This window comes from Dasypus novemcinctus, chromosome 10 (assembly GCF_030445035.2).
Source record: "Dasypus novemcinctus isolate mDasNov1 chromosome 10, mDasNov1.1.hap2, whole genome shotgun sequence".
NCBI classification, from domain to species: Eukaryota; Metazoa; Chordata; class Mammalia; order Cingulata; family Dasypodidae; genus Dasypus; species Dasypus novemcinctus.
This window is the reverse complement of record NC_080682.1, coordinates 402,412-427,683: the sequence shown is the minus strand read 5'-3', so window position 1 is coordinate 427,683 and position 25,272 is coordinate 402,412. Positions and strand designations below refer to the sequence as shown.

Sequence of the window (25,272 nt, the reverse complement as noted above, 5' to 3'; positions counted from 1 at the left end):
AATTATACCAAATACCACTGATTGTACACACTGGGTGAATTGTATGCTTTATGAATATGTATCAATAAAAATGATTTTCAAAAGAAGAGAAAAGACTAGCAGGAATAGAACAACTGAGTTAAGCTAGAAGTTGAACAACTAATAACAAGGAATAAGAAGAAAGGGCCTAATAAAGGTAGGGACAAAACTAGTAACAAGCAGGGAAATCACAGAGAAGATGAACAGCCTAGAGGTGATTCTTTAAAAAGACTGACAGATAATCCTCTGGCAAGACTGAATAAAGATAAAAGGGAGACAATGCAAAGAAATGTACAAAAAAAAAAAAGAAAGTTAAAAAAAAGATATACAGAATTGAAAAAGAGAAATCAATTTCACAGCAACTTAAAACAATAAGACCATCATTGGGGAGCAGATGTCACTCAACCAGTTGGGCACCCTCCTACCACATGGGAGGTCCCAGGTTCAAGTCCCAGTGCCTCCTAAAAGACAAGCAAATTCCCGCACCCTACCGCGACGAGCTAGATGCCGCCCCCACTGCAGCGAGCAGGTGCCACAAGCAAGCAGAGGCCGTAGCCTGTGGAGTGGATGTGGCTGAGGCCGAAGGGCACTCGCCTCCCATGTGGGAGGTCCCAGGTTTGGTTCCCAGCGCCTCCTGGAGCAGACGATGAGCAGACAGACAAGAGAACCATGGGGGGGGGGGTGCGGGGAATAAATAAAGAAAAATAAAATTAAATAAATAAATCTTTTAAAAAAAAAGAACCATCATGAACAAACCATCCACCAACACTTTTGAAAACCTAGAGAAAGTTGGCACCCGAAGAAGTAGAAAACTTGATTAGACTTATAACCATTAAAGGAATTTTAAAAATCCCTAGATTTGGACCAGTTTTACTAGTAAGTTTTAATTAACTATCATAAAATAGATCATTTCTATCTTCCACAATAATTTATTAGAGTATACAAAATTTTTCACAAAATGGAGAAATTGAAAATAACAAAAAGGAGTAAGAGCTATTTAATGAGTCAGTCCTTAATTCCCAAACTAGATAAGGACAATACCAGGAAATTAAAAGACCCATCATTTATGAAAATAGATGTGTAAACTGCTAAGTACATATTATTTTAATATTACCATGATTTTTTTATCCCCCCCACCGTGGCTTTTTTGTGTGCTGTCTGTTCTCTGTGTCCATTTGCTGTGTGCTCTTCTGTGTTTTTCACTTGTCTCCCTTTTTTGTTGTGTCACCTTGCTGAGTTGGCTCTCCACGGCACTCGCAGGTGAGCCTGTCTCACAAGGAGGCCCCTGACGTGAACCCAGGGCCTCCCATGTGGTAGACGGGAGCTCAACCGAGTGAGCCACAGCGCTCCCCCTATCACCATGATTTTTAAAGAATGTGTCATGATCAAGTAGTATTTACTACAGGACTACAAGGAAGAATAACCATCATAAAATCTATCAATAGAGTTCACTACATTAATAAATTAAAAGAGAAATGTCATTTTATGATGAGTTCAACAGATGTAGCTCTACAGCAAACCTCATCCGTGATGGAACATCTTGGACACGCTGATTTTGTCTCCTGGCTGCTAAATCACTGCCATGCAATGGGCTGGCTTAAACAATGGGAATTTATTGGCTCATGGTTTTGAGGGCAGGAGAAGTCCAAAGTCAAGGCGTCATCAAGACGATGCTTTCTCCCAGAAGCCAGTGTTCTGGGGCCGGCTACGGTCAGTCTTAGTCTTTAGCTTTTCTGCCATGCCCATGGCGGCTGCCCCTGGCCTCTCCTTTCTCTTCTGGGTTCTGTTGACACTCAGCTTCTCAGTGCTCTCTCTCTCTCTCTCTCCCTCCCTCTCTCTGTCACTCTGTGACCTTCCCTGTAAGGCCTTCAGTAATAGGATTAAGACCCACCAGCTTGGCCACACCTTAACTGAAGCAGCCTCCTCAAAAGTGCTCTTTAAAGACTTCACGACCCAGGGATGGTCGGGTTTAAGAACCTGTTTTTCTGGGGTACAGAGCTCCAAGCCACCACACATACCCATCAAGACTGGGAACAAAACAAAGATGCCTGCTGCTATCCTGCTGCTATTTACTATCACAGCCAATGCTATAAGACAAGAAAAAGAAATAAGAAGTATAAGGATTTGAAATGAAGAGACAACATTATCATTATTTTCTGATATGATCATCAATACAGAAATCTCAAATTAATTAAATTATTTGAACTAATAAGATTTCTGAAATATTGCTAAATATAACAGATACAATAGTGCTAAACCAATTTATTAAAATAAGTAGTGTTTCTCTATATTGTTGTATTCTGTATACAACAGAAACAAGACCTCAGCCATGATTACAAAAAACACGATTACAGTATGGGGGAATTAACTTAGTTCTGGTTTCAATGACCCAAGTGGCTGTGGGGCTGGGGTGGGGGGGTATCCTCGCTAGTCCAAGCCAATCATACTTGTCTCCTTATTACCACTTACTGGCGCAGGGTTGTGGACGCACAATGCAGCTCTGGGGTAGTGTGCTGGGCTTTGCTTGCTCTTCCTAATGCGTTTATCCCCTCTCCTAGCATGTAGCGGTAAGGTCCCTGAGCCTGCAGAAGCCATCCTGCACTGTGAAGGGACGGCTACAAGGACAAAAGGTCACACACTGCAGGGAAGAGCCTTGCCTTTAGTTATAGAACTGAGCTGCTGAATTAAGTCGCCCTGGAAGAGCCACCTCTGGGCTTGTTGCCAGGAATTCTTGCCTGTTCTGTTCCTCAGTGCTTAGAACAGGTTTAGCCCTAGTAGATACTGAAGGAATAAATAATTTCCTGTTGTTTAGGCCAACTTGACACAGCTTCTGTTACTTTCAGTGGAAAGTATTCTAACTGATAAGATTTGACAGAGGGAATTTTAAAACTCTATTAAAAGATATAAAAGAACAAATGAATGGAAAGATATACGCTATTCATGGATTTGTACAACTTAGCAAACTCAAATTAGCTTGTAAATCTTTCATAAGTCCAATAAAAATCCCAACAAATTTGCGTGTGTGTGAAACTCAACAAACTGATAGTGAAATTCAGATGCAGAAGCAAACGTTCATAATTCAGTAGGTCAATTCTGAAAAGAGCAAAGATGAGGCTACTGTTCTTTCATCCATCAACACATATGGCAGAGCCGAGCGAATAAAGACCAGTGGCGCTGGCACGAGAACAGGCTCACCGATGCTCACATCTAAACGTGAACCTGATAAACGAGAGAGATGGTTACTACAATCAGTAGGGAACGCCAGGTCGCTTGGTAGGTTATGGTGGGAAACCGACTCACTGCATGGTGAAAATAAAGCCGAGTCCCTGCCTCAGACCAGTCGGAGGTGACACTGAAGATGATTGGATTAAAGACCTGAAAGGGACAAGTGAGACCACAAAGTGGAAAGAAGAAAAAGCAGATCTCCGTGACCCTGGGGATGTGGTCAAACTTCTTAAATAAAATCCAAAAGCATAAACCAGAATTGGTGGATGTCACCCCAAAAAAATGAAGGATTTCTATTCAGTGAAGGATGCCAGCGACAAGGTCAACAAGAAGAGCCTGAGGAAGAACCTTGCAGGTCTGAAATGCACCCGGATAGACAGGGAACTTGCAGACATCAATGAGGGCAGGACAAGAGCCACCCGAAAAACTGGCTCGGGGGAAACACAAACAGTAACCGGTCCGTGAAGAGAGGGTCAGCATCCTAGCAATGGGAGAAACGTAAGTGATGAGGTCGTAGGGAAACCTGTCCACTTACTGCAGGGAGCCCCAAGGCAGTCCAGACGTTGTCCTCATGACCTTTTCCCAGCAGCAGTGCTGCGTAAACGACGCCTGCCGAGCCTGGCTGGCGGAAGTGCTCCTGATCCCCGGGCGCCCGCTGGGTGACGGGGCCCGTCCGCGCAGCTCTGTCTTCACGTCGTGGATGTCTTCACGGCACGGAGTTCTCTCTCGGCTTCCGAAGAACATACAGTCCACTTTTAATTGTATTATGATATGTATTGTTATATTATAAGGGCTTTTCCAGTCCTCTAATACTGAGAAGTTAATATATTTAATATCTCTACAATCAGCTAAGTTACAAAACAGTTATTGGACTGCATTAGTCAGCCACAGGGGCGCTGATGCAAAATACCAGAAGTCTGCTGGGCGTTATCAAGGGTGTTTATTTGAGGTAGGAGCTTACAGATACCAGGCCATAAAGAATAAGCTACTGGGAAGCAGATGTGGCTCAACTGGTAGAGCATCTGCCTACCACCTGGGAGGTCCAGGGTTCAAACCCAGGGCCTCCTGGCCTGTGTGATGAGCTGGCCCATGCGCAGTGCTGATGTGTGCAAGGAGTGCCGTGCCACACAGGGGTGTCCCCCACATAGGGGAGCCCCATGAGCAAGGAGTGCGCCCCGTAAGGAGAGCCGCCCCACGAGAAAAAAGCACAGCCTGCCCAGGAGTGGCGCTACACATACGGAGAGGACGCAGCAAGACGATGCAACGAAGAGACAGATTCCCGGTGCCACTGACAAGAGTACAAGCAGACACAGAAGAACACACAGGGAATGGACACAGGGAGCAGACAATGGGAGTGGGGGGTGGGAGTGGGGGAAGGGGAGAGGAAAAAAAAAAAGGAATAAGTTACTTCCCTCACCAAAGTCTATTTTCGCTTTTTGGAGCAAGATGGCTGCCGACGTCTGCGAGTGCTCAGGCTTCCTGGGTTCCTGCGTTCCTGGGGCTTGCTTTTCTCTGGGTTCAAGGTTCCTTCCTTCCTGGGGCTTGCTTCTCTTTCCTCCACATGCTGACTTCCCAGGGCTCCAGCTTAAGTCTTCAGCATCAAACTCCAACATCAAAACTCTTAACATCAGAAACCCTCACCTCTGTTCTTGGCCTTTTATCTGTGTGTCCCCACCCCTTGGTGGAGACTAATCATAACTCAATCAGGCCCAGGTACGGATCAGATTACAAACATAATCCAGTATCTATTTTTGGAACTCATAACCATATCAAACTGCTACATGGACCATCACATTTAATTAGTTTCCTTTAACACATTTTTGTTCACCTTCATCCATGAAGATTTGCAGACATCACACGGCCAAGCGTGAGGGTCCAAGAACATAAAGAACCTAAAGGCTCACCACCGTGTTCACTGCTGCTATTGAAAAACATTTTCATATGACTTATGATCTAATCATTTTACTGGTATTAATGATTTATTTGTTTCAAAGGGTATAGCATATTAATTTTATAACACATTCACCTCTCTTTCATAGCTTGCGCTCTTCATTGAATTTATGTGCTCAAATCCTTTCATCGTTCATTGAACTAATATGCCAGACTAAAAAAGTATTAACACTTGTGTTAGGATATCATTTAATTGTGTGTTTAAGGCACATTTCTACAAAGTTCACTTTCCAAATCTGTACCTGCTTCCAGTTCCAGTTCTCCTGGATGCCTGTTTGAGTCCAGGTGGGAATTCCAGGCTTCTTTCCCAAAGGCTCTGGAGAGCCAGGGGGGACCTTTCTTTTTCTTTACCATTTCCTGATCTTTGTATGTTTTATTAAATTCTTTTTAGGTATTTGACACACAGTGGTATAAATAAATAAAGTTGAAAAGTATTTAAAGTGAGACTGTTCGCTAAACATTCTTATTGGCGCACCTGGAAATAATTGGCTATAGTGACTTACAGCCCAGTTAACATCCGGAGTTTTGTCCGGCTTCCCCCTGGCTGACACTGGCTACACAAAACCAGGTGTTACTGCAAAACCCACTTTGCTCAAGCGGCAACAATATAAAGCCGCTGCTATTTCAGCTTTGTTCTTACAAAACCCATTAAACTGTCATTGGTTTTGAATTCGGTATTTGTGTGGGGCGAGTGGCCTCCACGGTGGGACGACGCTTCACGGTGCCCAGGGGTCTGTCTGCGCCCGCTGGGCCACAGGGGGAGAGACCAGCACCTGGCCCCGCCCCAGGCCCCAGGCAGGGGCACCAGAAAGTCGTCCAGCGGAGACGCAGCCTCCGGCCCCTCGCTGGGGTCTCTGCCCAGGGCACAAGGGGCCTTTCGGGGGCCCCAGGACGGGCCCTTGGGGACCACCAGCCACGACCTCGCCGGACGGCCCGGCCCTGACGGGGTCCACCCACGGGACACGGGACGAAGGCCCCCAGCACAGGGACATTGGGCCGGCCAGGCCCCGGGCCCGTCCTCTCTGCAGGGACCCCCTGGAGAGCCCCCGGCCTGGTGAGAGCCCAGGCCAGCGTGTCCCAGGCCCCTTGGGGCCACCCTTAGCCCAGCCCCCTTGTGCGCCTGCTTCAGGGCGCCTGCCCCGGGCGCGGGAGCACTCACCTGATGGAGGCCAGGCGGCTGCCGGTCAACTTCAGCTGGCTCAGGCTGGGCAGGTGCAGCCCTGGGGGCGACAAGAGCAGGCTGGCGCCGGCCTGGGGCCTTCTCCCCGCCGGGCCTCCAGGGGCATCAGCGCCCCGGCCCCTGCTGCTCGCGGGGGCACCCACCGGCTGCAGCTGTCCCTCCCGGCTGCAGCGGCAGCCCTGACCGCCGGCGGCTTCACTCCAGGGGCCACGCCCCGCCCAGACGAGGGAGGAGGGCGAAGGGGGGGGGGGCAGCCGGCGAGGTTTCGGGGTTTTGACTAGAGCTAAGCGCAGGGCGTGGCGCCAGGCTCCCCGCTCTGATCCTTAAACCTGGGAACCGCTCCCTGAAGTGTCAGTGGTAAAAGGGGCACCTCCAGCGTGAGGGCCCGTAAGGACGCCTAATGGTGTGTGCGCGCACGTGTGTGAGCCCGTGTGCAGGGCCACGCCTGCATGTCCGAGTGCACACAGGGCACGTGTCTATGCATGCGAGCACGCTGCACCAGCGCGTATGTGCACACGTGTGGGTCACGTGTGCGTGCCCGTGTGTACATGCACGAGAGGCAGAGGGGACGGCAAGGCAACCGTGCCCTGCTGGGCATCGGGAGAGGGGCATACAAGAGTTCCCGTATGTTTGGAATTGCTTCCAGGTCAGGTTCAAGAGCGCACCGGGTGCCGCCGCGACGGGCCTGGCCCTGTTCTAGCTGGGGCTGACGGCGGGCAGGTGTGGGGGGTGGAGCGCTGCAAACAGCCATGCCCGCCTGCCCAAGACCTCCGCGCCGGGCGCCCTGGCAGGTGGGCTGCCCCCGGGCAGGGCCCGCTGCCGCTCACGGAGAAGGGGCGCCTCACCAAAGCTACCCAGGCTGCTCTCGTGGGTGTCGACACGCATGTCCAGCACGCTCACCCCTCTCAGGTCGTCCGCCTGGGCCAGGGCCTGCTGCAGGAACAGGGAGTCAGCCTGGCGGGCGGCACGGGCTCTGGGCTCCGCTGCCGTGCGCGGCCGTGCCTCAGGTGCAGGGGTGCCCTCGCCCCGGGGCAGGTGACAGGCCTTCTCCTGCCTCACCTCTGTGGGCTCTGCCATGGGCCTTCGGTGGGACAGGAGGGGTGTGATGGGAGCAGAGGCTGGGGGCGTCCCAAAGAGGAGAGCTGGCCGGTCCCCAAGAAGGCACACAGGATACACAGCTCAGCCCGCAGAGCTGAGCCCCAGCCTACTTCAGGCTCACGACCAAGAAATACACTGAGCCGCTGAGTTCTGTGGCTGTTTGTTACGTAGCATCATCGCACCAATAGTTGACTCATACAAAAGTTGGGACTTACATGTCGTTCCAATTGCTTTCATAGAAAAAACCTAAACTACATGGCCTTGGATTTTAGGGCTGGAAGATGGCAACCCATGTACTTTGGGGGTGAAACACGTGGCAAAACTGTCTCCTGGATGACCTGGAATGGCAGGAATGCAGACAAGGGACCCGTGGCTCTGGACAAAGACGTCTCAAGGCAGGACGCTGGCAGAGCGCACCGGCAGTGGTTGGTTGCATTGGATAAGGTGGAAAGGAAAACAGAATTCAAAGGAATAGAGAGAGCTGAGGAAGGGGACATGCAGGCTTGAAAAAGAAGATGATTTCTTAACTCCAATCAGTGAAATGATTGAGAAGTGTTTGGAGTTAGAAGGTCCCAGGCAGATGCAGTCTCAGAAAACCCCAGACTGCTGCGTGCATGTTTCAGCCACGGGGGCAGGGGCTCGCGGGAGGAGACAAGACGCAACCCCAAGGAAGCCCCACGCGCCCTGAGCTTCCACGGTCTAGCCTAGAGGGAAGAGTGGCCAAAGGTGGTTGCAGGGGAAGTGGATGTGGCTCCCGCCTACCACACGGGAGGTCCTGGGTTTGGTTCCCAGTGCCTCCTAAAGAAGACGAGCAAGACAGCAGCTGACCCGGCGGGCTGGTGTGGCAAGCTGACGCAACAAGATGATGCAACAAAGAGGCACAAGGAGGAACACAGATGAGAGACACAACAAAGCAGGAAGTGGAGGTGGCTTAAGTGATTAGGCGCCTCCCTCCCACACGGGAGGTCCCTGGTTCAGTTCCAGTGCCTCCTGAAAAAAAAGATGAGCACACAACGAACAGACACAGCGAGTACAGGCAATGGGGGGGAATAAATAAGTAGCTCTTTGGAAAACAGGCGGCTGCAGGGCGTAGATGCTGGCATACAGTGTCTTGAATCTGGTACAGCAAAAAACAACCAGGTACGCAAGAGCTAGGGAAGGTGGAGGGGCTATGGGTACAGGAACATGGTTCATACACACATTGAGTTTGGTACCAAAGCAAACAAGATGGTTGCAGATCTAGGATGTTACATTTAAACCTGAGTCAAGTACAAAGGAAATACTGGAGAATCTGCAAGGTCACAGCGACAGAAGCTAGGTGCAGGTTGGCAGGGGCTGGCAGCAGGGCCCGTGGAGATTTGGTGCAAAACGGGGGTAGGTTTGTTTGGGGAGACAGAAGGTGGTGAGGTGCGCAATGCGAGTGTGAGTAGCCCCAGAACCGTGCGCGAGGGAGGGCTGGTGTTAGAGGTTCCCGGTAATTAACAAGCTGCAGCCCAGATCCCCTGATACGCACTGGGGAAAGGCTAACCCATCCCCATAAGCCTACGTGTCCAAGGGCAGGCACTTCCCACAGGTTAGATACAGAAACCCCATAAAGACGCGAGCAAAGGGACATGGAAACCTTCCCTACCTGCTTACCAGAGGGAGATAAAATTCCTACAGAACAAAGAAACAGCTGCTCCTGCCACATTCCAAGAAACCCTAGCTCCCTAACCCGCTGTCTCCTAGCCACTGCCCAGGAACATTGCCACCTTTGCCACCGCCAGGGCTTCCTGTTGGCCCCTGCCCCTCACTCGGACCCTCACCCCTCCCACCGTCATTCCCCCGCCCAGGAAAGTTCTGTATAAATTCAAGTCCCCCCTTCCAGGAGGGAACTGAAGTCTCTCTTCAGACCCCACCATGCTGGTCTGTTCTTCAGACCCCCTGCGTTGGGAGAGCGTCCCAATAAATCTTTGTCTATAGTCGATCAGTCTCCGTGTCCCAGTAAGCGCCATTTCTCTCCAACAGTTGGGATGGGAGAGTTTACGTTGTGTGTAAAGCAAGCAAGAACAAGGAAGGGACGGTGATGATCAAAGGCCCTGGATGCGCTCTGGAAAGGGAGAAGAGGCTGAAACTGGAACACAGAAAGATGCTGCATATCCGCGGTCAGCTGCTCGGCCTCGGCGGCTGTGCGGCGGGCGCACGTGAGTGTCCCTGTTCCTAGGAATGTACGTGGCAGGATTAAGAAAATGGATTGATAGATGGATAGAAAGATTTGGCACATGTGGGGAAATGTTAAAATTGGTGGATCTGGGCATGATGGGCAGAGGTGTTGGGGTATTTTGGGTTTGTGTTACTTTTGTAACTGTCCTGACAGTTTGCACTCGTTTCAAGATAAGGTAAACTTTTAAAAAGCAAGTATGGTCGGCTGCTTAGCAGGTGTCCGCATGGCAGGGAGCGAGTCCCCTCTGCAGAGCGGGCTGGAGCCCCGCCCTGTGGCGTCCAGGCCCCTGCTCCCAGCCTCTGCCCAGCGGGACTAGCCGCTGCCCGGGGCACCCCCACCTGGTCTCACCTCCAGCAGCCTCCTGGCAAGGCCCTGGTTGCACCTGTGACCTGCAAATACTCCCTCCCAAGGTGCCGGGCCGCCTGAATGCGACTGGGGAGCCCAGGACGCCAGCGCTGCAGCGGGGGAGGGCGGGGTCCTCGCCCCCACTCCACTCCCTCCTGCGCTAGAGTCGTGCATCACAGCCTCCCCGCACGAAGCGTGTGACCATCCACGGCACGCGAGGCCCAGCGGAGGCCAGGCCGTGTCCTGCTCCGGCCGAGGGCATGGGCGTGGTGAGCAGGAGCGGCCGCTGCCTGGGGCTGGCCGGGTGGGCCCGGGGTGAAGGACCACCAACTCTCCCAGCTCTGGAGGCCGAGGTCCGAAGCCAAGGGGCTGGCGGGCGCGCTCCCTCTGCCTCTCTCCTGGCGCCTGGGGCAGCCGGCAAGGCCTGGCGTCCTTCGGTCTGCCCGTCCCCCTCCTCTTATTGAAAGGACACCGGCCGCTGGATGCAGGGTGTGTCCTGCTCCGCGACCTCATCTTCACCAACTACTTAGGCAAAGAGGCCTTTTCCAAATGAGGTCAGTTCTGAGTTCTGGGTGGCCACTGCCCCTTCAGCCTCCTCCGAGGGTGGTCTCGATGCGCAGCCAACAGCCTGCAGGCCCGCGGGCTGAGAACGATGCAGGCCATTGGAAGCACCGAGTTTGGGCAGTTTGTTTTGCAGCATCTGTGGCTGTAGCTGACTGACACGGAGACCCAACAAGGAGAAGGCCATCTCCTCTGTCAGTAGGCATCCAAGAGTCACCCAGAAATGTCTGACGGGGTGCAGCCCTGGGACAGGCGTCAAGGGGGGCTCGACCGGTCCCACCGACCTTGGCACAGCTCCAGACCTGCCGCCCTCTGCCCCTTGCTGCGCTCAGCTCCTGGCTCCCAGCTGGACCTGCCCCTCTGGACACGGCCCGCCCCCTCCTGCCGGGGACCGTCCTCATGCTGCCTCCTCCATCGGCCCGGCACTCAGGACCCCAGGGCTGGCTGGGACCTGGCGTGGCCACAGCAGCGAGCTGTCTCCTGGGGCTGGCGCAGAGCTCGGTGGGTGGGGAGGAGGCTGCCTCCCAGGTTGGGGCTCCCAGAAGGGCCAGTGGGGAGAGTGCGCGGCCGCCAGGGCGTGGTGGGCGGGCGTGGGGCTGGTCTGGGGGCAGCCTGGGGGCAGGGGCCGCAGGTCCAAGGAGGCGCGGCCTGGGCGGGAGGCCTGTGGGGTGACTGTGGGGTGAGCTCCAGTCCGGGAACACCTGGGCCTGCTGCCCCGAGACGCCCGGGGGGCCCCAAGCTGGCCCCACCCTTCCACCCAAGGGGGCGAGGCGGCCCCGGCCGAGCCTGCGAGCCCAGCGTCCCCCGTTCCGGTCCGGGCGTCCCTCCTGCTGCCCCCGCAGGCGTCCCCCAGCGCCCGGCCACACATCCGGTCCAGCCCCACCTGCCCCTCCACAGCCCGCGCTCCCAGGTGACAGTGACGCTGGAGGCGGCTGACCCCCCTGCACAGCGACCCGTCTGGACGCGTCTGTGACGCGCACAGAGCCGAGTGCCCCTCGCTGCGCGCAAGCCCAGGTCCAAGCCTCCCGAGCCCCCGCTGCACGGCTCCTCCGCCCCAGGGCCTTTGCACAGGCCGGCCGGATGGGGCCAACTCCACGGCCCCCGTCAGCTCCGCCTTCCCAGCGAGCCCTCCCAGACCACCAAGGTCAGAACTGCAGGCCCTCCGGCTGCCCGGGTGCCCTCGCGGCCGGTGGCCGTCTCCCTGGCGCCCTGGGCTTCCTGCAGCCACGCGGCCACACGGTTTCCGCTGCTACAGGGACCTGCCAGGCGTCGCCTCCAGCCTGGGGTCTCCTCTGGTTTGGGGAGGGGTCCCCGGAGTCCAGCACCCAGGTGGGATCTCCTGCCTCAGCCCTTCTGCCACCCGCGAGCCCCTCGGGCTGTTGGGGCCCAGGTGGGGGGCGCAGCGCAGGGGATGGTACACCCGTGGCTGCTGGGCCGGGGCGGCCACCGGCTGGGCGGGCTGGCACGGGCAGAGGGACGGCGCGGACAACTCACCAGCCGGGCGGGCGTCAGGCGTCCCTCCACCAGCTGCTCGCTGCGGCCACCTGGGCCCTTGCTCCGCGGGCGGGGGTTCTGCAGGCGCTGCTGGCTCAGCTCCCGCACCCGGACGCTGGCCGAGCTCGGCCGAGGCCCACGGGCTCCGTCCCAGGCAGGGTCCATCCACGTCCCACCTGCCGGACAGGCAGGACCCAGCTGGCTGTCCCTGGGGGTCTCTGGCCCACCTCCGCCGCCCTGGGCCGTGCCCTCCCCACGCCCCATGGGCGCCCCCAGCCTGCGCCGCCTGCCCCCGGCAGCCCTGGCACAGGAGCCCCCCACCCAGACAGAGGGACGACCCACTGTCTGCCGGGTGGCGCCAGCCCTGGCTCTGCGCACACCCGAGGCCGCGCTGGGATGGACGCTGCTCTCCAGCCACTGGGTGCACGTCGTGGAGCACCTGCTGGACCAGGCGCCAGCTTCTGAACCCACCCCCACGGCTCCTCGGGGTGCCCTGGGTGGGGACACCCAAGAAGCCCAATTGCAGTGGGCTCAGGCCAAGTGGAGGATGGGGTTTCGGGGTAACCTGGCAGGGGCCCCCCAGACCTGCCCGGCGGCTGATGTCTGCTGGGCAGTTCAAGGCGCTAAGTGGCCGTGGGGCTGGGGCAGGTGGGGTCTGAGGACGGCGCGGCGGGGGGAGTGGGCAGCCGCCCCCCTCGACCCTCCGGCACCTTCCCGCCTGGTCCCCCCATCTTGGTGCCCCCAGGGCTCACCCGGCGCAGGGCAGAGGCGCAAAGCCTGCGGCCACGCGCTGCTGCATCCTGGGCCGGGCGGGGGCTGGAGACTCGCCTCCGTGTCCTGGGCTTGGCCAGGATGTTGGACTGGCCGGGCTGGGCCCACCCTCGTGAGGGCGGGACGACGGGCCTCAGGGGGCCCAGGCCTGGGGGCAGTGCCGAGGGGCACAGCGGAGTCCAGAGTGGGGGCCTGGAGCCCGGAGCGGGGGACCTGGCGCCGCTCGACCCGGCCTTGCTGGCCCCAGCCCAGCGCCGACCCGGTCAAGGCTCTGGCAGCCGCGACCTGGGCGAGGTGTGAAGAGGCAGTGGGGGCCCCGGGCGGGGGCAGGCACCCTAGGTGGCCCGTGCCAGCCACCTGGATGTCTGCCTCGAGGGTGGGCCCAGCCCGACCACGGGGGCCAAGGGGGGGCACTGACCATCAGGACGACCCGGTCAAGGGTGGAGACGAGAGCCGCGTGACGCCGGGACAGACCTGCTGGGGCGGCCGGGACAGGCTGGAGAACGTGGCCCCCGGGGCCAGGCTGGGGGCCCAGCCTGGAGAGCGGGACCCACAGCACGGGGTTACCCCGCGAGGGCAGCTGCTCGTTCCACGGTGCTAGAACTAAAACTCTTAAATCTACGAACTACCCAGGCAGCACCCCGCAGTGAGACCACGGGGGGTTAACAGAACAACGATACAAACGTCGTTCCTCGACTACCTCGTGTCCCCACCTGCGAGGGGCTCCAGCAGGGGGGTGGGAGCCTGCCTCTCCCCACGGTGGTCCTGCACCCCCACTTCTCCAAAAACAACGCTGCACAGGGACCAGGGCTCCGAAAGACCGAAAGTACGATGCTCTTCCCCCGCTCCCCCACAAAAGGAACATTCAACTGATGGTCCAGAAAATGAAGTTGTGGGAACCTAACAGGATGCAGCACAAAAAAACGGACAATACGTGGCCAAAATTAACCCGGGATCTGCAGCAACCAACCAGCAGGAACCCCAGAGGGAGAATACAAAAATGTGTGTGCGCTGGTGTGTGCTGATGGGTCGGCACGTGTGCCCATGTGCGCCGGTGTGTGCCGGAGTGTGTGCTAACGTGTGTGCCAGTGTGTGGTAGTATGTGCTGGTGTGTGCCAGTGTATACTAGCACGTGTGCTGGCGTGTACCAGCGTGTGCTGGCGCCTGTTGTCCAGGGCAGTGTTGTCCAGGCCCCCAGGACTGGCCGTCCTAGGATGCCAACGGGAAGTGAGCAAAGATCCAGGAGTTGGTTCCCGCTGCGGCTATGGGCCTGTCGAGAGCAGAGCCACGCGAAGGGCTGCAGCAGAGCGAGCGCGCTTCAACCGCTGGCCGGGTGCTGAGAGGGCGGCGCGCCGGGCGGGGTCCAGGAGCCCCGGGCACACCCTGCCTGCCCCGCGCCCCCACCTGCCCGGTTGCCTCCCCTCCCCCACATCTCCGCACCAGCACACCTGGGTCTCCCCTTCCCCACTCCAGGCCCACGTCAGGCCTTGGGGTCTCAGTGCCCATGGCCCCCGGCCCCAGCCCCGGAGGCCAGCAGCCACGCCAGCTGCCACCCTCGCCCCTGCACAAGCCTGGCACATCCTCGATGAGTGTCCACGTCACGCTATGGTCACCTGCCCTGTGCTCTGCGGCTGGTGGGCACAGCTCCCCTGGGCCTGTCGGCCTTTCAGTGCCGTGTGTCCAGTGCCTGCCGTGGCTGGTTCTGGACAATCTGGCCTGGCACAAGCTGTGCGAGTGGGTGGCTTCCTGAGGGGCCGCCCAGCCCCTGTCCTGAGCTCTGGGTCCCGGCTGGGGTGGGGGCTGCAGTACTCAGGCTGGTGGGGCGTCGGGCCTCTGGCACGGGCTCCGGACCAGCTGCGTGGCTAAGCCGCCAGGGGACGCCACCAGGGCCGGCCGCTCATGCAGGGGCTCTGTATCCCCTGCCTCTCACCGCGAGCCCCGATTCTTACTTGGAGAGTCGCACCCTCTCAGTGCCCCAGTCGTCAGGTGCACAGACCAACCCCTCGGCCGGAGCGGATGGCATGAGACCCAGGCCCCGGCGCCCAGAGGCCAGCGCTGCAGGGCGCAGGCAGACAGCCAGGTGCCCGGTGCCGCCCCTGCAGGGTGCTCTCCTGCCTCTGGGGCCCCCCGCCTCTGGAGGTAACCGTGCCCTGGGACCCCCACCAGCGCCTGGCCTCTTCAGGGCTCGCACAGGTTGCCCCACACCCCCCTCCCCAGGGAAGGCTCCAGGGCTGGCCCCGAGGGCGCCGCGTGCTCCGTGGAAGCTGCAGCCCACCGGCCACCCCTGCCCTGCTCTGGGGGTCTTCCCCCAGCCTGGGCCCCCACCCAGCCCGGGGCGCAGCCTGCGCTTCCACCGTCCTCCAGAGCCCACAGGGGGACGGGGCCCCAGGTCCTCCCTGCCGCGTCAAGCCCCTGGCGGGCTCCCTGGGCCAGCGCGGACCCTGTCCCGGCCCCTCTCCGCCCGGCGGTCTCGCCCCGACGCCCCGACACTGGCGCGGCACGGTGGGGCCTCGTCCATACCTGCAGGCGGCTGCCTTCTCCGGCCGTGAGTCAGACATCCGGGCGGGGGGGTGGCATGCTGCCCTAGGCGGCGCCTGCCAATGAGAGCCGGTCAGTCTCCAGGCCGCGCCAGCACGCCGAGGGGTGGGCCGGGAGGCAGGCCCCAGCCCGGCCCCCGCCCTCACACCTCCTGCCCGTCCAGCGGGCCAGGCCGGCTGAGGTCGTGTGTGTGGAGGGGGCGGTCAGCACTCGGCCATCCTCACGGGGCACCCGGCTCAGTCGAGGAGGACAGGACAGAGCCAGTGACCTCAGGGCGGGCGGCCCACACCCAGGCTCCCCGGGCCCCCCCCTCCCTCCCCCGTGCCTGCTAAAAAGTCACCCCTGTGCCTGGGGTCGGCCCGCTCTGTGCCATCCCGTGACCCCCAGCCCCTCCAAGCCCTCCCCAGAGGCAAGTCCTGGAGGGGCCTGGACGCCCGAGTCCAGCGCCCACTCCACCTTTGTTGCTCAGTGCCCGGCTCCGGCCTGGGCCCACTGGCCTGCCTGCAATGACCCACAGTGTGGCTCGCTTCCTACGTGCTGGCCACGCCCACGCGCACAGCCACGCGCCGCACAAGCACGTGCTCCCTGAGTGGATGGCGAGCACCTGGGCGTGGGGTCAGGGCCAGGCCGGCCTGTGGCGGCACGTGCTGAGAGGGGCCTGGGGCCTGTGAGCTGCAAGCCCGGGGCTGCCGTCCCCGTCCCTGGCCGGCTGCTGCGTCGCTGCCTGGAAGGTCCACGTCGCCACGTGGAATTGGGCCGAGGGCAGGTCTGCCCAGCTCCGTTTCCCACCTCAGCCCCTCAGGGAGGATGGGGTAGGTGAAGACGTGTCAAATGAACTAATCGCCCCTCTCACCAGCAGGCCCCGCAAATAGAGCCTCATAAGTGCTCTGATGAGCATCTTCGCAGCTAAAGATCCTTGACAATTTCCTTAAAGCCGGGGACAGCTGAGCGGGAGGCTTTTCTGCAACTGCTCTCCTGGGAAGCAGGCCGGCTCCGAGCTCCCGCCTCCAGCTGCAGGGCCTGCGGCCCCTTGCCTGACCCCTCCCCACCCTCCAACATCCCACCCCAGCTCGCTGGGAGTGCCCCGGCCACATGGGCACATGGAGTGAGAGTGGGGTGCAGGCTGGACTTGGGGTGCGACAGGAGGGCCGGCCGGCCGTGGAGAAGCAAGCTGGCTCTGCCCCGTGGCACAGCCTTGCTCAGGCGAGAGCCCCTTCGGAGCTGGGCACTGGGGTGCCGTGGTCAGAGTCGAGCAGAAGGGCTGGGGACAGCTGGGGGACCCCAGCCGGGGGACTCAGCGAAAGCTGAGCCCTTGGCAGCAAAATGGGCCAGGCAGTCGTGGGCCGGGGGAGGGACGCTGCAGCCCGGCCTGGCCGCTTGTCTGCCCCCCTCCTGGGTTTGATGTGAGGTCGGCCTGGGGAGCAGGAAATTAAGATGGCTCCGGGGACGCCCCCGTAGAGCAGGGCGCGGGGTTTCTTTCCAGAGGCTCCACCTGCTGCTGCGCATGTCCAGCCTCCACACGGCCCCAAGCCTCCTGCTGTGACCCCCATCCCCTGCCCCTTCTCGGGCCGACGTGCCCACCACCCCTCGCCCCACTCTCGGCCTGCCAGCTCCAGGCCGTGGGGAGGGTATGAGCCAGGGTGCTGCGCTCCGGGGGGCGGGGGGGAGGTGGGCAGGGAGCGCCAGGGCTCCCAGCGACCTCCAGGGCGAGAGCCTGGCCCGAGCCCCCAGCCGAACACTGGTGCCACCCACCGCTCTCACGACCCGGTAGCACCCGCCCCGCCATTCCGCAGCCTCAAGCCCCGCACTCCCCGCGTGCTCCCGCCCCCCTTCAGCTCGCCGGGTTCCCTCCTCCGCATGGGGGGTGCAGGGCTGCTCCCGTCCTGTGACCCCAGTGCATGAGGTCCTGTGGAACTGGTTCCTCTCTCCTGTGTCTCCCCCCCCCCCCCCCCGTGGAGACCCCCAGAGCAGAGCCTGGGTCCCGGTCTTTGTCTTCCCCCCTGGGGGCAGCACTTGGGGGTACCCTAATGGGAGACTCCTCCCAAAACATGGCCAGGGTCTGTGTCCCCAGGGGACCAGCTCTGACACCTGCGACCATCAACGCTTCCGACTTGCGCTGCCCCCCCGCGGCGCGCCTCAGTTTCCCCCGATGGCACGGGGCAGGTCGGGGTGCCTGAGGCCCCGGCCCGAGGGCGCGCTCGGCTCTCACCTGGGGGCTCGGCCTGGGCGCCCTCCACCGCCGGGCGCTCTCCGGGACTGGGGGCTGTTCTTCCGGCCGCGGGGTTGCGGGCCCGGGCGCCATGGCAACGCGGGCGGGGCCTAGCACGCAGGAGCCGCGGGGGTCCCCGCCGCCGAGCCCCGCGGGCCGAGCCGCCCCGGCAGCAGTTGCTGGAGCAGCCCTGGGGGCTCCGGGCGCGCGGCCCCCTCCCGCGTGGGGCCCTCCCCGAGGCGGACCGAGGCCCAGCCCCCCGCGCGGGACCGGCGGGGCGGGGGCCCGGGGGGCGGAGGACGCGGCCCCCCGCGTGGGGCGCAGCTGGCCGGCAAGGGGACCGGAGCCTTCTCGGCGGCCCTTTCCTTTTATTTTAAACAAGGAAATTCAAGAAAACGTCTGAAACTATCTTTTTGAGTCTTCTTGGGGCGGGGGACACTGGCGGTTCAGCCCCCGAGGGCAACTTTTGGGGCTGGGGGCGTGCAAGTCCGAGCTGAGCCCCTCGGGGCTCACGGCCGGAGCCTCCGGGTGGGGGGGAGCTGCAGGCCGGGGGGGGGCGGGGGCGGGTGAGGGCGAGGCCCCGCCCGGGGTGGGGGGAGGCGCCGCGGCGGGGCTGGACCCAGGCCGTGGATCCTCCCGGGAGAAGCCGCCGCCCTCGGCGGCCCGCAGCAGACCCCGCTCGCCCCGCGCCCCGAGTCGGGCTCCGCCCGCGCCGCGCCCGCAGCCGCGAGCCCCGCTCCGGGTGGGCCGCCCTCCGCGGCGCTCCGGGAAGTCCCGCCCTGCCGCGATTTGACGGGCGGGCCGCGTGGCCAACCGAAGAGCGGTCGGGGCTGGGGGCGGCCTCGGGGCGGGGCCAGATCGGGCAGACCAATGGCAGGCCGCGTCGAGCTGACGGACGGACGCGGGCCGGGGCCCTGTCGGGCGGGCCAATGGCGGGCCGCTGCGGGATGACGGACGGACGCGGGGCGGGGCGTGCGCGGGCCGGGCTGAGTCGACGCCGACGCCGCCCGCGCCGCCCGCAGCCGGAGCCGCACCCGCCGCGGACGGATCCCATGCGCGGGGCGAGCTGCGCTCCCGCCCCGGCCCCGGCCCCAGCCTCCGCCCCGGCCCCGGGGGCAGACGCGCCAGCGGGCGGTGAGTGGCGGGCGAGGGGTCGGGGCCGCGGCGCGCGCGTGGGGTGGGCCGGGCGCCCCCTCCCCCTCCGAGGCGCAGGCTCTGTCCCCGAGCGGGGCGCGGGCGGGGGCGGCGGCGGGAGCGCGCGGGGCCGTGCGGGGCCGGGCCCCACCTTGCGGAGGACGGGCGGCCGACTGGCTTGTCATCGGTGCGGGAGGCTGCGGCGGCGGGCGGGGGCGCAGGTGAGCCGCGGGGGCGGGCGGGGGGTAAGTGCAGGTGAGCCTCGGAGATAGGGGGTTGTGCAGGGATCCTCGGGACCGGGTGGGGGCGCAGGTGAGCCCCTGGGGGCGGGTGGGGGCGCAGGTGAGCCTCGGGGGCAGGCGGGCAGCTTTCTGTCATAGGTTTATCTGTGAGTACACTGTTTAGGTGGGTGTGACCTTTTTACTTGGCCCAAACTGGTTTCTCCGGGTGTCTGGCTCCCAGCCCCCTTACTCTTGGGGGGTCCCCCAAGCGCACCCTAGAGTGGGGCTGCCCCCAGGGCCGGGCTTTGGCCTGTGGTCGTGATGCCAGATGAGGTCGTCCAGGTGGCTGGAGGCCCCGGGCCCATCACAGCTGCTCGTCCGGGGTGAGGGTCCCCCGTGAGCCCCATGTGGGGCCTCCACTCCCAGAGCCCTTTGCTTTCTCTCTCTCCACTTCCTCTGGATCTTTGGGCGAGGGCCGGCTTCTCTGGGGGCCTTGGCCCGCCCCGCTGGCTTTTCCTCCAGGGTTTTTCTGCAACCCAGGGACTGTCCCATGCTCTCAGGATGCCTGCGTCCCTCTGTCAGGGCCACCCTGCGGCTAGGACAGCACCTGCCCAGCAGCACTCTGCACGGGTGTCCAGCGCATGGGCTTGAGCCGCTGTGCGCTCCCAGCGGTGGCTTGCTGGTGCCGGCCTGCCTGGGCACGCCGAGGAGAGCTCGGGCTGTGGCAGGACCTGTTCTTGGAGGGGGGGGGAACCTCAGCCTTCGGGCGCCTCCAGCCTAGGCTTTCCGCCGACCCAGCAGCTTCTAATTTGGGTGCGTAGTTGGTAGTCGCCGTCAGCTGTTACTTCTGTCTGGGGGGGGGGAGGGGGCTGGCTGTCTGCCTCCCTCGTGCTCTTGTTAAGTGCAACTGGACCGGGTGTTCCCTCGGCCTCCCCCTGGGTTGGAGGTGCCACAGGTGAGCAGCTGGCCCGGTCCAGCCTCCCCGTGGATGGCAGGGCCAGGGCAGGCCGCCCGGGGAGCTGGGCAGGGCCTCCCCTTCAGGCCACCCTGCCGGGTTGCTTCTGCACTGATGCATCTTTCTTGGCAGGTGGGGCAAGCGAGACGGTGCTGCGTGCCCTTCGCCAGGGCCTTGAGGAGCGATGACGGAGTATAAGCTGGTGGTGGTGGGCGCTGGGGGCGTGGGGAAAAGCGCCCTGACCATCCAGCTGATCCAGAACCACTTTGTGGACGAGTACGACCCCACCATAGAGGTGAGCCACGCTGTGCCGCTGCCACACACGCACCTCCCGGGCCCGTGCAGACGCGTGCGGAGCAGACGGGCTGGGGGCGTTGCCCTCCCGTGGCACCTGCCCCACGGTGGGGAATCCTGGATTTAGAACCGGGGAGGGACTGGTAGGTTAAACGCTCCAGCCGAAGAGGGGTGAGGATCCCCGGGTCGTGTCCTTCGCAGGACTCGTACCGGAAGCAGGTGGTCATCGACGGGGAGACGTGTCTGCTGGACATTCTGGACACGGCGGGCCAAGAGGAGTACAGCGCCATGCGAGACCAGTACATGCGCACGGGCGAGGGCTTCCTCTGCGTGTTCGCCATCAACAACACCAAGTCCTTCGAGGACATCCATCAGTACAGGTGAGCGTCTGCCCGCGCCCTGATCCGCCGCGCCCAGGTCCCTCCAGCGGCTCACGCGCCCGTCCTTGCAGGGAGCAGATCAAGCGGGTCAAGGACTCGGACGACGTGCCCATGGTGCTGGTGGGGAACAAGTGCGACCTGCCCGCCCGCACTGTGGACGCGAGGCAGGCCCAAGAGCTTGCCTGCAGCTACGGCCTCCCCTACGTGGAGACGTCCGCCAAGACCCGGCAGGTGAGCCCCGCCCCGCCCGGAGCTAGTGCAGGGACGCCCCGCCCACGCCCCGGGGCCACGCCCACCCTCGCCAGGGCCACGCTCATCGCCCTTTCCCTCTGCGCAGGGCAGCCGCTCTGGCCCTGGCTTCAGCTCCGGGACCCCCCGGGGCCCCCCGGGACCTGTGTGACCCAGCGACCCCAGCGGCCCCTCGCGCTGTAAGTCCCCCCGATGGCAGGGCAGAGGGGGGCGAGGGCCGCGGGCTGGGCGGACACAGCCCGGGGGGGCGGAGGTCCCTGGAGAGCCCTGAGCCAGGCCGGAGCGGTGACCCTGGCCCCTCCCCCCGGGGCACCCCGCCCGGGGACCCCTGCCCTTCTGGCTCACACACCCAGCCAGCTCTCAGCCCCTCCTGGGGCCGCTGCAGACGTGGCCGGAGCTCAGGCAGGCGTGGGCGCAGAGTGGTCCAGCCCCAAGCCAGACCTGGGGAGCGGTGGGGGCGGGAGCCTCTCGAGGCGCGGTGCCGGCGGGCCCCTGAGCCGCCCCCCTCCTCAGGGCGTGGAAGACGCGTTTTACACGCTGGTGCGGGAGATCCGGCAACACAAGCTGCGGAAGCTGAACCCCCCCGACGAGAGCGGCCCCGGCTGCGCCGACTGCAAGTGCACGCTGTGCTGACCGCGAGGTGAGGCGGCTCGGGCGCCCCCTGCCCTGCCCACAGCCCAGGGCGAGGGCGGCCGGTCACCGACCCTCTGTCTTCTCCTGGTGCAGGCGCAGGCGTGAGGGTGCAGGACGCAGGGAGGGGGCGCAGGCGGAAGGAAGCTGGCAGGAAGGAAGTGCCGCCGGCGCCCGGCCAGCCCCAGGACGGTGGACAGCAGTGATCTCAGCTTCCCGGACGCCGTGCACAGACTGTCGTGAACTGTCCCGGCGCCGCGACCGGCGGCGCCCCCTCCTGGCCCCGCGGGGTGGGGGCTGAACCACAGTAAATTATTGGAAGGTCCTGATCTGCAGTCTGGCTCTGAGCTGGGGAGCCGGGTGTCTGGCCTCGCTCCAGGCACGAGGGCCCTGGGCGCTCCATGAGGAGGCCCCGCGACCCCTGGGCTCTGGCCCGCGGCCAGCCAGGAGCCTGAGGCCCTCGCCACCTCTGGGCTTCTCAGGCCCCGGCCCCTCCCGAGGGTCCCGACAGGGGTGGCAGAGCCAGGGACCCACGCCCGTGCCCCCAGAAGTGGGGCCTGTGCTGCCTGCCCTGGCACTGCTGCCCCCGCTACGGCGCGTCACGGTTACCCCCGCGAGCTGCCGCTTGGCTTCTTTGGGGCACAGGGAGGACACGGTCTCCGGGGGGCCTGGCCGGGGCGGTGGGAGCACCAGGGCTTGGCTGTCCAGCCCCCATATGGGAGGCCCAGCACGGCGGGCCCTCGCACCTGGACCAGCAGGCGGCATCCACTGCTGCCGGGGCCGCCGGCCTGGCTCAGCCGCTCGGCCCTCGGGCCTGCAGGGACTGGCTTGCGTCAGCCTAGGGCGGCCGTGGCTGGTGTTGGCGGGAGAGGCTGGAAGCCGAGGAGAGCCCGGTGGTCGGGGCGGAGGGCGGTGTTGGGGCCGGCCGGGCGAGGGTGCGGAGACAAGCTGAGCGTGGAAGGCGGTGCCGCCCCATGGGCCTGCCCTCGTGCTTGTGCGTCTTGGTGCTGGGAGGCCCAGGAGGGGGCGCACCGGCCCGCGGGGGTCAGGCTGGCGCCCACTCACCCGCGGCCTCCGGGGCTCTTCAGGCTTCGCGGAGGAGGGCAGCCCTGGGGCCAGCCCTGACCTGGGGTGCCACGTCCACCGGGTTGTGCCCAGCGCCCCTGCTCTGACCCTGAGGACGCCACGGGGCGGGGGCTGCTGACCCCGGGGCAGGGGCGTGCGGTCGGGCTGGCCCGGCGTCCAGAGGCTCAGGCTCCATCTCGGCCACTGGTCAGGATCGCCCCTGCTGTCCGGCAGCCACAGCCACGGCCCAGGAGAGGCCCTGTGGCTCGGGACGCCCCTGCCCCGTGCTGCGCCTGTCGTTCCGCGTCTTCTCTGAGCCTTCCCCGTCGCTGGGGGAGGGACGCGGCGCCTCACCTGGGTTCTGGAAGTTTCTCACGCAGAGGACTCTCTGGGCGGCCGCAGTGGCCGAGGCGCGGGCAGGTCCCTGCCCAGGGGCACGAGGTGCTCGCAGGGACTGCAGGGCGCAGGCCCCAGGCTGGGGGAGCAGCCGCCCCGGGGGGAGTGACACATGGGCCTGGGCGCCCCAGCAGGGGGCAGGCTGGGGAGCACCCCCAGGTCACGCCGCCAAGTCCTGCGGCATGAGCGGCCCTGGCGCTTCCTGGGGTCCAGCCGGCCCGCCTGGGACATACCCCTGCCCTCCAGCCACGGCCGCCGGCTCCCGCCTCTTCCTGGAGCGGGCTCCACCCGGGGTGGGCGCCGGGCGGGCGCGGGGCACCCCATGCACCTGGCTTTGCAGGGCTGGTGTCGGGTGGCCTGGCCGCCTGCCGCCTGCACTGGGCGCACCAGGGGCTCCGGGCTCAGGGGCTCCGGGGATTGGGGCCACCCCGGGCGTCCCACCCAGTCCTGAAGCACCGAAGGGCCCACGTGGCTGCGTGGACATGAAGGGCGGCCAGCAGGGCCCCGGGTGGGGGCAGAGGCCCAGGGACGAGGATGAACAGGCCCCAGGGAGGCTGTTGGGGGGGGGGGGACGACGACGGCCTGGGAGAGCGTGTGGTTCCCTGAGGGCCCAGGGAGTACCCGAGACGCCAGGGCGTCCCTCCTGCTGCGGGTCCCAACACCTGTGCCCGTCCAGTCCACAGTGCGGCCAGCGCCCAGGAGGCGTCCTCGTGGGGGCCATCAGCTCACAGCAGGCGCCGGGGGCCCCAGAGTGGGCGCAGGGCCCTGGGGTCCCCAACCTGGGTGGTGAGGCCGCCATGCCCCGAATCCTGGGGAGGGGGGTTCCTGGGCCCCTGGGAAGTCTCCTGGGCACCCTGTGCAGCACGGCAGGCTCTGCACCGCCACCCCAAGGCGCCCTGCAGGGCGAGCAGGGCTGGGGGTCCGCAGCGGGCACAGGACGGGGGTGGGCGGGGCGAGGCGCGGGTCAGCGCCCGCTGAGCCGGCCCCCACTGCTCTCCTGCCCGCTCTCCTGCTGTGGGGACTGGCGCTCAGCTCCATGGTCCCCGGGGCGCCGGTTTGGCCACAGCAGCACCCGTCACTGACTGGCTGCCTCACTGCCAAGTCACGGGGTTTCGGAGCCACCCGGCAGGAAAGAGTCACTACCTGTCGTGCCCATGGTGGTGGGCTCGGCCCCGACACCTGCCCCCCCCACCCGCCGGCAGAGGGCCCCCGACTTGGATGTCCCGCCCGGTGACTGCCCAGCTCCCCCTGCGTCCTCGCGGTGTTGCAAATGGAGCGGGCGGGCGCAGGCGTGAGCGAGGCTGGCCTGGGGAAGGAGCTGAGGGCAGGTGGCCCATGTGTCACGTCAGCTTTGTTTAACCCTGACCCCAAAACCCAGGCTCGGCGTGGCCTGGAGGGCGCGGAGCTGCGTCCTTTATTTCTTTTTGGAGTAAAATCTACACACAGTGAAATGCAGGTACCTCCGTACGTCCCGGGTGGTTCCTTTCAGTCGCATAGTCACTGTTGGTTCTTTGCTGTCGGCTTTAGCCTCGAATCGCCTGTCCACTCTGCAGCACCGGACAGGGCAGCGCGTGTCCGTGCGTCCCTTTGTGGCCGTCTGTGGACCGCATCCCCACCCCCTCAGGCTCCCCCCCAAGCCCCTGGAAGCAGCCTCCAAGGGCTCAGGGTGCGTCCCATGCGCAGCCCCGCCCTCTTCCCTCGGCCAGCGCCACCTGCAGAGCGCTTGCCCTGGCGCGTCCAGGCGCGGACGTGTCCCCAGCAGGCTGCCGTGGCCGGAGGCTGCCGCTCACGATGCGAGTTCCCCTGCGAGACGTCGGGGCTGCCCACCCTGGCATCCGGCCTCCTGGGACGCAGCGGCCCTGCCCTGGGGAGGTCCGGGAGGCCCTGCTGGCCGCCCTGCAGGGCAGGGCCTGCTGGGGTTCAGTGGCACAGCGCCCCTGCAGCAGCGCCTGGCAGCCCTGCCGCGTGTCCACTCTGTAGCTTTGCCTTCCCGAGTGTTACACGAATGGGCATTTACAACACGTAGCCTCATGTTTTGGGTCTGGCTTCCCTCACGAAGCAAAACATATGAGAATCAGTCACATCATTGTGTGACTCAATAGCTCATTCCTTTTCGTTGTTGAATAGTATTCTATTTTACAGACATACCTCAGTCCATCCATTTCCTTGTCGAAGGACATCTTGGTTGCTTTCACTTCTTAGCAATTATGAATACAGCTGCTCTAAATATTTATATGCAGGCTTTATGTGAACGTAAGTTTTAAATCAGTTGCATAAAAACCCATATATATATTGGTCGGTGGACTTGGCTCAGTGGTTAGGGCGTCCGTCTACCGCATGGGAGGTCCGCGGTTCA

At 63.0% G+C, this 25,272-nt stretch overlaps 2 protein-coding genes across 6 annotated transcripts in view; one reads left to right on the top strand and one right to left on the bottom strand.

The window, feature by feature from the left end:
• LRRC56 (leucine rich repeat containing 56) overlaps window positions 1–17,728 on the bottom strand; it is a 44,057-nt gene extending 26,329 nt beyond the window's left edge. For 2 of the 4 annotated variants that reach the window (XM_012525634.4, XM_023589185.3), the window contains exons 1-4: window positions 17,593–17,728; window positions 15,366–15,439; window positions 12,075–12,250; window positions 6,353–6,413 (exon numbers count right to left, since the gene is read on the bottom strand). In XM_012525634.4, the coding sequence (XP_012381088.2) occupies window positions 6,353–6,413; window positions 12,075–12,250; window positions 15,366–15,439; window positions 17,593–17,685 (404 nt within the window). In that variant the 5' untranslated portion in view covers window positions 17,686–17,728. Of the gene's footprint in view, window positions 1–6,352; window positions 6,414–7,218; window positions 7,307–12,074; window positions 12,251–15,365; window positions 15,440–17,592 lie in introns of all 4 variants that reach the window. The other 2 variants (XM_058304870.1, XM_058304871.1) reach the window with 2 other exon arrangements.
• Window positions 17,729–18,590: 862 nt separating this feature from the next.
• HRAS (HRas proto-oncogene, GTPase) lies at window positions 18,591–21,784 on the top strand. Of its 2 annotated transcripts, none has more exons than XM_071217875.1 (6): window positions 18,591–18,726; window positions 20,035–20,197; window positions 20,398–20,576; window positions 20,648–20,807; window positions 21,339–21,465; window positions 21,552–21,784. In XM_071217875.1, exons 2-5 carry the CDS (start codon window positions 20,087–20,089, stop codon window positions 21,456–21,458), a joined length of 570 nt encoding a protein of 189 aa, XP_071073976.1. In that variant the 5' UTR covers window positions 18,591–18,726; window positions 20,035–20,086; the 3' UTR covers window positions 21,459–21,465; window positions 21,552–21,784. The 2 variants fall into 2 exon arrangements, with proteins under 2 accessions (XP_071073976.1, XP_071073977.1); XM_071217876.1 differs by lacking the exon at window positions 21,552–21,784 and adding an exon at window positions 20,914–21,004 and having other exon boundaries at window positions 21,339–21,463.
• The last annotated feature ends 3,488 nt before the right edge of the window (window positions 21,785–25,272 follow it).

What these genes read in the sequence shown, in the direction of transcription:
- HRAS (XM_071217875.1), top strand. Translation starts at nt 20,087, where the DNA reads ATGACGGAGTATAAGCTGGTGGTGGTGGGCGCTGGGGGCGTGGGGAAA. An exon ending in AGTACGACCCCACCATAGAG is followed by an intron (nt 20,198 to 20,397) that starts GTGAGCCACGCT and finishes TGTCCTTCGCAG; the next exon opens with GACTCGTACCGGAAGCAGGT. An exon ending in CGTCCGCCAAGACCCGGCAG is followed by an intron (nt 20,808 to 21,338) that starts GTGAGCCCCGCC and finishes CCCCCTCCTCAG; the next exon opens with GGCGTGGAAGACGCGTTTTA.